The sequence below is a fragment of the Plutella xylostella genome, chromosome 28, assembly GCF_932276165.1.
Source record: "Plutella xylostella chromosome 28, ilPluXylo3.1, whole genome shotgun sequence".
NCBI classification, from domain to species: Eukaryota; Metazoa; Arthropoda; class Insecta; order Lepidoptera; family Plutellidae; genus Plutella; species Plutella xylostella.
This window is the reverse complement of record NC_064008.1, coordinates 2462627-2474250: the sequence shown is the minus strand read 5'-3', so window position 1 is coordinate 2474250 and position 11624 is coordinate 2462627. Positions and strand designations below refer to the sequence as shown.

Sequence of the window (11624 nt, the reverse complement as noted above, 5' to 3'; positions counted from 1 at the left end):
AGCGGCTTCCCGCTACCTTCCGCAGATCATCAGACCAACGGGTTGGGGGGCGACCGACACGCCGTTTGCCGACACGGGGTCTCCACTCCAGAACCTTTCTACTCCAGCGGTCGTCGGCTCTGCGGGCTACGTGGCCAGCCCATTGCCATTTCAGCGTGCTAATCCTTTTGGCTATGTCGGTAACTTTAGTTCTCCTGCGGATTTCTTCATTACGAATCCTATCTCGCAGGGACACGCCTAACATAGCCCTTTCCATAGCACTTTCCTGCAATTTGTGCAAAAGTTTAAATTGAAATTTGAAATAATCATTTTGATAGAACACTTCCGGTTACGATAGCCAGATGGTACGGTGTTTTCAGCAGAAATGATATATTAATTCTGGTTTGGCCGGGCGGTAATATCGAAATACAAATTAATCTTAAAATATAAATGAATATTGATATTATGATTGAAAGGGAAAATCTGTAATTGGCCTTACGCGAGTTAGTGAGAGTTAATTTGTCTTCTGTGAATTATAATACATAATAATGTATAGAATACTTTAATAGATACATGTAACACACATACCATTTTAATTTTAAAAGACACCCGACATTTTTTACAACTGTAAATAGCCTTGTAAAGTAAAGTAATAAATACTACATTAATTTGTAAGTTGATAAAAGTACAAACATATTCTTATAAAGTTTGTTTTTTGCTATATGATTTAATTAAACAACAGCGCTGTGATTGGCTACGTTATTATTGAGTATGCTCATGTGCTCAGGTAGATTTCCTCAAATGGGAAACTGGGCCAACGTTTATTTCTTTTACAAATACAAAAAAAAAAACATTAGAATTGAACGCTCCATTAGCGCTTTCGATTAAACGCAGGTAAGTCCGTTAATCCAATAGAAACAATAGAATTTATGCAGAGGCCAAAATATATATATTAAAAGTTTTTGGAGCAAAAAGAAATTTGTTGATTTGATCAAGTCGATATCAGCTGAACATAATGTACACACGGCACCTCCAAATGGTTGGCAGGGCACACAAACGTAGTGTATGTGTGCACACTAACGTGGTCTATGTGTGCAATAAAGCAGAAATCGGTAAATACACCAGTAACAAACCACACACACACACACAACAGCACAAACGAGTTTGCGCGTAGGCAAACGCCCTTACACCAGCTGTGACATAAAAATATCAACCGGTCGAGTAAGTCAAATAGTTATAAAATTGACTTGAAGCAAAATTTCACAACTTGTAGCTATACTCTTCGTAGCTCATTGGTAGTATGTTTGACTTATGAAACATAGGTCGTGAGTAATTCGAGTCCACTGATGGGTATTTTTATTTTACTTTATTTAAATTTAGCGTTAATTTAAACGCTGTTGAGTATAAAATAAATTTATTTGAAATTGACAAATGACTACAAGCTGCATAGCTGTCGACTATTTCTCTTCGCTAAAAATATATGATTCGTTCTTCATTTGAGAAGTAAAACCATTCTACCCTCATACAATATGAATAAACGAAATTAGTTTTTAGTTTTAGTGACAATTCACCTCTGCGTCTGCATAGTGATTCACTTTGTGATTTGTCAATTTATAATTAATTTATCTTCGCAGTCACTATGGAAAGTCATTTGACCATGTTCAAAAAGGCGGAGATAATTGTATTCTATGAACAAAATATTACAATTAGTGAAATCGCAAGACGTTTAACGGTAAGTAACATAGAATTGTAAATATTTTATTTGACTGTTAGAATATTTGTATTTGTATAAGCTAAGTATTTGTTTTTTTTGTTTGCAGAGGAGAACTGTTCAATTATGGGTTCACCGATACGCAGATTCGGGACAGTAGTCGTCTATACGGATGCATCACCACGCCATCGAGAAATCGTAGCTGCACATAGCGCTGATCCGTTCTGCAGCACCCGTTCTACGGCCACAACACATAATCTATCCCTACAAACCGTACGGGTTCACTTGCGTGCTGCAGGGTTGCGGTGTCGGAGGCCGACGAAGAAAATTGCTCTAACCGATCAGCATCGTCGAAACAGAGTGCGTTTTGCGACTGACTATTTTAAACTTTGATTGGTGCAACAATGTGGTGATATTTAGTGATGAAAAGTCCTTTAAGTCAGACAAGGATGGATGGTAAGATATTATGGCGAAAAAGTGGTGAAAATTATAGTTATTGGGGTTGGCTCAGTAATTTTTATTTTTCCATTTGTATAAGATTTTAGTTATTTTGTTAAATACTTATTATTATTTACAATTATGGGTAAGCCAATGTGTTAATGATGTTATTGTTACTGAGGTTGGAATAAGTTATCTTATTTCTAGCTAATTAACATGTTGATTCATATAACTAATGACTTGCCTATTTACTTTAGTAAAACAGCCAGTCCATCCTTTTCTGATGTTTATTATGATTTAAAACTGCAAATTGAAAATTTTCCTTATTAATATAAACTACAACTATGTTTTAAAACGAAAAACAACAAAAACGTAACATCCTTAATGTTTATGTTACGGCAAGAATAAATTTTGTAATTTTAACACTTAATAACTTGTTTCATTTACTTTCTGTGTTGCTTTTATTCGTATATACTACAATACTATTATTAGCCATATTAAAAAATAAACTAAATCTATAAAAAAAAACAAAAAAGGAATTTTGCAAGATCACAGGGATTTGAACCACCATACCGATTATTGTAAGTCTTGTATCATACCAACTGAGCCATTCAATCTATTACAATGCATTGCAAAATTTTGCTTCATATCATAAAAACAATGAATCATTGTCACTAGCACGGTTCTACCTTTTTTGGCATAAGATTTTTTTGCCTAATCTCGTATTGCATAGTAACGTTTGGTCAAAGTCTCGTTACGCCGAAAATCGTATGGCATAAATCTCGTTTAGTAAAAAGTTATTTCGCATAACATTGTTTAGCCTAATAATGGTATGGCCAAATCTTGAATAGCCTAATAATGCTATGGCATAGGTTTATACAAAGTAATAATATTCGTTTGGCTTTAACTTTGACGGAGCGTCTCCCTACATAGCGCAAACTGGTAACTTGTATTGTTTCCGCTGTTTGCAAAACGCTCCGCTGCGCTCCGCTGCGCTCCGCTGCGCTCCGCTTTGGTTTTGATGAACATGTGCACCTAACACGCTCCTCCTCGCTTTGCTCGTCGTCGCACCTATTTTTAGGTTTCGATCTCATGGGGTTTGTAATAATTATATTGGTCGTTAACTTTCGATTTTTTGATCATACAATATCGTGATTTTCGGGATGTAGGAGAAAAATACCACAATTTGTACATTTACTACATACTTAATATATTATTTATTAAGATAACATTAGGAGAAACAAGATTATACATAGGTATAGACGAACATAAATTTGAGCAAACGAAACTTAGGTGTTTAAAGATTGTGCCTAAAGAGTTTTAGACGAAACGAGCCTTATGCCACATAAGTCTTGGCAAAGTGATGGTTCGGCCAAAAAAGTTTAGACCATACGAGTTATGCGAAATGAGTTTTGTTCAATAAAGATTATGCGAGATGAGCGGAACCCCACTAGCACAACTACATGCTTACAATATCCGTGTTGGGTTGCCCAGAACTAAATAATTACGTCGACGTCGCTGACACACACATACACTTCCTGCGTTAGTGTGCCCTGCCAACCATTTAACGTTGCCGTGTGTACCTACCTAGGTATACCTGTAGCAACAAATCAACGATCTTAGTCGGCTTACATATGCCTTATATCCAAAGAGATATAACATTATTTGATGATGACTAAAATTATACATTATCTTTTTTCGGGGGTAGGAGCGAAAAAATACAACAATTAAGATAAGAAACTCTTTTAATTAAATATAGCTATAATACTCTATTTACATTGTTTGTGGCATATTTATTACTAGAATATGTACAAATTAAGCTAATTATTATTATCTGCACATACTTGCACCTCTATGCTGCAATAAACATTGACCCCTAATTTGGCCCTACCTACTGCTCACACCACTGCACTTCACTTTCACAAATACAATGGCCACTGCTAAGGACATCCTCGAGAAGCAGATGAGCATAGAGTCCATGATTGCATCACGAATTGATGATTTTGAGAGGAAGCTCGCAGCATCCACTACTTCAGCAGACAAGATGTCAGATCTCGGGGCCCTGGCTAAAGACTTCGCATCATTCAAGGAGATGGTTGTAGGTGTTCTCCGCCTCCTCCAAGACCAAGTGGCCAGCCTGGCGGGAAGAGTCGAGGAGATGGACTGCCACAGCCGGCGCAATGCCCTTTTGTTCTCTGGCATTGAGGAGCAGGATGGAGAGGACTTGGCAGCAGTCATCACAGGCACTGTGACAGGCAAGATGGGATTGGCTGATTTCAGCCCGTCTCAGATTCAACACTGCGTCCGGATTGGTGCCAAAAATCCAAAAAGGCCACGCCCTATCCTAGCCAAGTTCACCAATATCTCTGTGAAGGCTTCAATATGGGCAAGAAAGACGCAGCTGAAGTCGAGTGGCACAGTTGTCGGTGAGTTCCTCACTAAGAGCCGGCAGGAGTACTACGCCCGCGCGCGCCGACACTTCGGAGTCAGCGCGTGCTGGACGATGAATGGCGCCGTGCATGTGAAACTCGCTGACGGCAACAAGGCAACCATCGTCTCGGCGGCGCAGCTGGACGAGCTCTGCAGGAAGCATCCTGCAGTGGCTCCGACGACCACGGCGGCGGCCGCCAAGACTCCAGGTGACAAGGCCGTGCCCAAGCCCAGCAAGCCAGTGACCAGGAGCAAGGCCACTGTCTCAGCCAAGCGTTAGTGTGATGTGTTGTGCTGTTTTTCTTAATTGTTTTGCTTCTTACGGATTGTTAGTTTAAGGTTGTACTTTGATTTCATGTTTTAGAAATGATGAGTACACATGTACAGCAGCTTTGGTTTTAGGTTATTTTATCTGTCTGTCAATGTCAACTGTCACTATCATGATGTCATCTTATACTTTTTATTTGCCAAATGTCAAACACTTTTGTTTATTTTTCTTTAATCTGTGTACCTATTAATTTACGTTTCGTTCTACTTAAAATATTTGTTGTGACATTTATATTATACAGCACGTAGGGGTGTATAGTGCAATCAATATTATTTTATTGAATTCGTAGTTTTTTAATTAAAGTATTGTTCTTATTTTAGGTATAATACATAGTATATTATTATCTTATAAATATATATTTTATTTATTTTTAGTTCATTATATTATAATATGAGTACATATGATTCTGCCAACAGTGATGATGATGATTCTTTCCTTTCTTGCTCTTCCGTTGGATCCATTAGTAGCTGTGATCTGTCGTATGTTCAGCTCTCATCTAGTCTCAATTCAGAATTTTCGAACTGTCGGAAATCTCTGAATGTAGTTCATATCAACGCTCAGAGTATTCCGGCACACTTTTCCGATATGCTTACGTCCTTCGATAACAACAACATTCATGCTGTTCTTGTTTCAGAATCCTGGTTAAAACCTTCACTCGACTCCTCTCTTTATCCATTACCTGGATTCCAGCTCATTAGGAATGATCGGATCAATAAAGGCGGTGGTGGGGTTGCAATTTACCTTCGCAGCCATATTCCCTATTCTATCATCAGTAAGTCTCCGAGTGAGTATTCTGGGAAGGCAGAACATCTTCTGATAGAAGTTCGTCTCGGCCACAGCAGGATTCTCCTCGGAGTTTACTATAGCCCTTCTTTGACTGTCAATTACTTTGATTCATTTGATAAACTTCTCGACGACTACACTCCTTTGTTTGACAATACCATAGTCATGGGCGATTTTAACACCTGTCTTCTGAAAAACGACTCTCGTTCTAGGTCATTGCACTCTATTGTTACCTCTAAAAATCTGCACATCTTACCTTCAGATGCCACCCACCATCCGCCTAATTCAGACCCAACCCTCCTGGATTTGACTATTGTGTCTTCGCCGAATCTCGTAATTAAACATGGTCAGTTAACAGCTGACTGTTTTTCTTACCACGACCTTATTTATCTCTCATATAAAATTCGTACTCCCAAACCCAAGAAGCGTACCATTCTCCAGCGTAATTTTAAGAAGGTGGACGAGCAGCAGTTGTGTGAAGATGCTAAGGCTGTTGACTGGGCACAGCTGAACGGCATAGACGACATTGACGAGAGGGTTGCTCTGTTTAACTCTCTCCTCACCGATCTTTTTGATAAACATGCACCCCTCCGTCCAGTCCATGTTAAACAGCTGCCTGCCCCTTGGCTCACAGATGACATAAAGAGGCTCATGTCCAAACGTGATCACGCCAGATTTCGCTACAAGAAGCAACCCACTGAGGAGCACGAGAGGCTGTACAAGGAGCTGAGGAACCGCTGCAATAGAGTGTGTAGGGATGCAAAACGCCGACATATCCATAAATCAATTGAAAACTGTGACAATGCACAATTATGGAACTTCCTCAAAACTCTGGGCATAGGGAAAACCAAGGCAACTTCGAACATCAACACTGACCTCACTGCTCTCAACAAGCATTTTTCAACACCCCCTCTGATTCTGAATGATCACATTAAAGCTACAACTCTGAGTCATCTTTCTACTTTGCCGTTCCCTGACTGCCCTTCATTCAATTTCAAACTTGTTTCTGGCCGTGACGTTAAGAGATGTATTTCGGCGATAACTAGCAGAGCAGTAGGCATTGATGACATCAGTGCCTACATGTTAAATCCTATATTGGACGTTATTTTGCCCCACATAACCAATCTCATGAACCTTTCACTCCTGTCCAAATCCTTTCCTACCCTATGGAAGAATGCGTTCATTCTTCCACTACCAAAAGTCCCGAATCCTACATCGTTGTCGCAATTTCGCCCAATTTCTATTTTACCCTTCCTCTCAAAAGTCCTCGAACGTCTTGTCTTTGAACAGTTTTCCAGTTTCCTCTCCAACAACGATCTCCTTAATCCTCTCCAATCCGGCTTTCGTCCAGGCCACAGTACTGTTACCGCTCTGATCAAAGTTACTGACGACATTCGCAGCAACATAGATAAACAACACGTTACTGTCCTGGCGTTGCTGGACTTCAGTAACGCATTCAATACAGTCGATTTTGATCTACTCCTTGGAATTTTACACTCTCTTAATGTATCTCCGGCAGTCACCAGTTGGTTCGAGTCTTATCTCAAGGGACGCAAGCAGTGTGTACGTACCGACAGTGAGAGTTCCACTTGGTGTCCAGTACTTGCGGGCGTCCCTCAAGGTGGCGTTCTTTCTCCTCTGCTTTTCTCTTTGTTTATAAACATTTTAGCCAATAAACTGACTTCTCTCTACCACCTCTATGCGGATGACCTTCAGCTCTACACTAGTGCACTTCCCGAAAACCTCAACTCTGCTGTTAGCCTCATTAACACCAACCTGGAGATTATCTCCAAGTGGGTGAAATCTTTTGGTTTGCTGCTTAATCCCACGAAGTCTCAAGCGATTGTTTTCGGCAGCTCCAGAATGTTAAATAAAATTAACTTTTCAGCTGTGAGGAAAGTCAGGTACGACCAATCAGACATACCATATGTAGCCTCAGTAAAAAATCTCGGCGTGGTCATGGACAGCACTCTCTCTTGGATCCCGCAAGTTGACGCTGTGAGCAGGAAGCTTTTTGCATCTTTCCACTCCCTTAAACGCTTGCAGTATTTCCTACCGTTTTCCACTAAAATTACGCTGGCACAGTCTCTACTGCTCCCAATTCTCGACTACGCTGACGTAAGCTATCTTGACCTCACTGAAGAGCTACTCAACAGACTCGAACGTCTCCAGAACTTATGTATCCGATTTATTTTTGGATTACGTAAGTATGATCACATTTCAGAGTATCGTGCTCAATTGAAGTGGCTCCCAATTCGCCTTCGCCGGAATACCCACATTCTCAACATGTTATTCAATGTTTTGAATAACCCTACTTCCCCCCAATATCTCCGATCTAAGTTTTCATTCCTATGTTCCCACGGCCGAGCGTTGAGATCTACAGAGAACAAGATGTTGAGTGTGCCTGACCGCAACGCTGCTTCTTACAGTGACTCGTTCGCTGTGAAGGCGGCGTGTTTGTGGAACACCTTGCCCGTAGACGTGCGACTTTCACCTTCACTTGCTACCTTTAAAAAGAGCGTAAAGGATCACTATTATAAAACCTTAGGTTGGTAAATTAATATGTATTATATTATATAGTTATATATGTATTTATATAAATATAGCGGATATATATTAAGTCTATTTTGTCATTTAGGTATTATGTGTATTTGTATTATTATTATTTATGTAAGTTAAATAGATAGTTAGTTTGTATTTTTCGTTTTTATCTTAGATATGTTTTAGTTTAGGTTCTTTCCACATTGTTTTTGTATAGCTTTTTATTGTATTAAAGGAGTTTAAAAACTTTAGTTTTCCACCTAACAAAGGTTGGTTGGAAGAAATTGCTTCTTGGCAATAAGCCCGCCTCTGTATATACTTACTACTTTTAAGTCAATTTCTGTAACTGTTTTTATTATTATACAATAAAGTGTTTATAATAATAATAATAATCTTTTTTAAATAAGTTATCAAAGTACCTACTTACCGAAATAAAGTACTTACGGAACATTTTTCCGCTAAAAACCTCCAACCGATCTCTAAAAGGTCCCGCTCTGTTCGTAAAATAAAAAAAAAATACTAGGAGTCTGTAATTTAACTTAATTCCGCATTTCTAAGATAAACGACGGAAGCTCTTTCGTCCCGGGAGGCCTACTCTGAAATTACGGATGTATTTACTTTTTATTTAATTACATGACGGCTTCTTATTAGGGCTGGGGTTGTGAGTTTTAATGGCGTTTTCCCTTTTGTGTGGTGATTTTCTACCATGTCGGTATCGTTAGAGGTCTATTTATTTATTGAGAACCCAATTATAAATTTGTGAATTTTTTGTAATTGCGTAATTATAACAATTTCTTCGGTGGTAATAATTTATAGTAAGCTGATTTTGATAAAATATGGCTAAGAATAAGAACACTCGGGGTTACCCAAAAATAACAAATCGAAAATCACTTCAGCCGTTTGGGAGCTACGCAACCACAGACAAATACACTGACCCCTATTTTTCGTCGATGTTAGAAATACCGGAGTACTCCCCCTTGACAGAGTGTGTGAGACAGATAGGAATGAAGTGCACTATGAGATAGGGAATGAATTTTAAATTATAAAACATGTGTTTTATTTTATATTACACGACTCAGAGGTGAATTAAACTCAGGTACCTACTTATACTAGTGTGTTAACTAGAATGCGTTTGAGCGGGAAATGGGGGTTAGTATTAGTCTAACCAAGCACGTTTCTAAGAAAAAAAACATCAGAATCTCGAATATTTATGTTTAAAGTCTAAAGTAAAGTGGAAAGTTTTACCTTAATCAAAAACATGGTCACCCTACACAAACACATAACCAATGAGACATTCGATTGCAAAAGAACACACACTGTAAATTTGTTATCAACTTCACTTTTCATAATTTATTTGATGTAACTATGATTGTAATTAATTACACAGTAGGTAATAACAATTATTAAATAAAATTGAAATTATTCATGGTGATTAATGACATACTAATCAACAATTAAACAGCTGATGTGCATAAAGTTTCATAGATCGTACAGAATACAATTTATGACTTTCTAGGAGCTCAGAACAATAATTAAACCTTTTTACTCAGAATAACGTTTTATTTTTCTTTTATTACCTAAAGATGCGTACAGACCGGCCCAACGAACGCCCAACGAACGCCCACCGATGGACATTTATCACATAATACAGGGGCAGATTGAGCAACGAAGGTCAACAAAACCCGTTCGTTGGCGTTCGTTTGGCCGGTCTGTATGCAGCTAAAGATAAAAGCCCACAATGCATAACAGGATGATAACAGGGTCTACTTCAATGACGAATTGGTTTACTTACACTCGCTCATCTCGATTTGTGTTGTGTACTTGCGATTGAGACGTCTTTGATGACGAATAGTACGGAAATCCTCATAATAAGTATGGCCTCACTTTAAATACCAGTAGAATAATAACAATCTCGCGTATCATAACCATCGAGTATTTATGATAGTCATTACCTTCTCTGTGGATCTAGTCTGTCAGTCAGTCATTGTTGTTTACTTGTTTACAATCATTTTTTACAATTATTACCTAAAAGGGAAAAGGTACCTACAATTCTATCTTTTGATTACCAAGTCTTGATCCTCATTTCGTTTTATGTTGTGCTGTGCTGTGAATACGTGTGACCTACGTTATGAAGCATAAAATGAAAATGTTCTGTATTCATAAAAGATAATTGTGTATCAATAAAGTGATACTTATGGAGTAAAATGAAATGTCTACAATGGATTGGGTACTTTGAGTACCCAAAATCTCGGTAGGTACCTTGACGATGTGGCTCCACGAGTGTGGTGCAGATGCACGCATACTTTTTTATTGACCTTGGCTTTGAATTGTTTGGCCTTGATCTTGGCTTTCAAGTTCATGGTCATTCTGTCAAACGTACCTAAACCTGAATAGGGTGACTATGAAATTTTAAAATGTACTAAATAAAACTGTTTTATGTTGGTCAGCTTAAAGCAAATAAAATACGTTTTTTAATGTCTTATCGTGTTCAGTATCATCAGCTGTATCTACCATTTCCCGCTCCAACGCAATTAAGTTAACACCCTGTATAAGTATTAAGTATACACTCACGAGGAATGAAAAAGTTCGAGTGACATAATATAATATTATGGAACGTCAATGGCACATGGAGCATTTTTATTGCTCGAGAGTATAGAATTTACAGTCATAGTAACCGTAGACAAAATTGAAATCCGTAGCCCAATATAAAAAAATAATTATTTAAGGTAATATTGGGGTGATGATACACTATAAAATGTAGAACAAAAGTGTTACTTGTTTTCACATGTCATGAATGTTTCATACCATTCCATTGAGCCCAATTTTCTTACTCGTAAAACGATCCATTTCCCTACAGTTCTGTTTCGCAATTCCCTGAAAACCATCCCGAATGGTTTTCGAGAAAATTATCTATCGTAAGGAAAATTCAGAATATTGCCAAGATTAAAAGAAGTCCTCTGGGAAAGTTCTCTGTAGCAAAAGTAGGTCATCTGATTGCGAAAATATTGTTCCTGGCAACATTGAAGTTTGGAAATTATTGAGGTTAGCAACACCAAAGTTTGGCGCGAAAATGTACGAAGATCTAGAGATAACGGTGTGTTGTGAAAGTTTTGCGTGAGTAAGATTTTATTTTCTTTCAGGGCTAGTAGCACGGGGCGCATTTATGACGTGACAAAAGTTCTCCGTCGCGCTCGCTCTTGAGGCGGCGCGGTGTGAGTGAGCGCGATGCAAAACTTATCATCTTCATCATCACTACCCATTACGTCCCCACTGCTGGGGCACGGGTCTCCTTCTAATGAAAGAAGGGTTTTAGGCCTAGGTCACCAAGCTGGCCTAGTGCGGGTTGGTGGACCCCAACACAAGCAAAACTAACTTACCTATGTCACCTCTTAAATGTGCCCGTGCTATTAGCCC

The 11624-nt window shown here is 38.6% G+C and overlaps 1 protein-coding gene across 1 annotated transcript in view; it reads left to right on the top strand.

Moving 5' to 3' along the window:
• Positions 1 to 4058: 4058 nt before the first annotated feature.
• The window catches only part of LOC105382089 (agrin), a 54732-nt gene continuing 47166 nt past the window's right edge, over positions 4059 to 11624 (top strand). Inside the window, exons 1-3 of the mRNA XM_048631161.1 lie at positions 4059 to 4833; positions 5932 to 6002; positions 6111 to 6420. Coding sequence (XP_048487118.1) covers positions 4059 to 4833; positions 5932 to 6002; positions 6111 to 6420 — 1156 coding nt within the window. The remainder of the gene's footprint in view (positions 4834 to 5931; positions 6003 to 6110; positions 6421 to 11624) is intronic.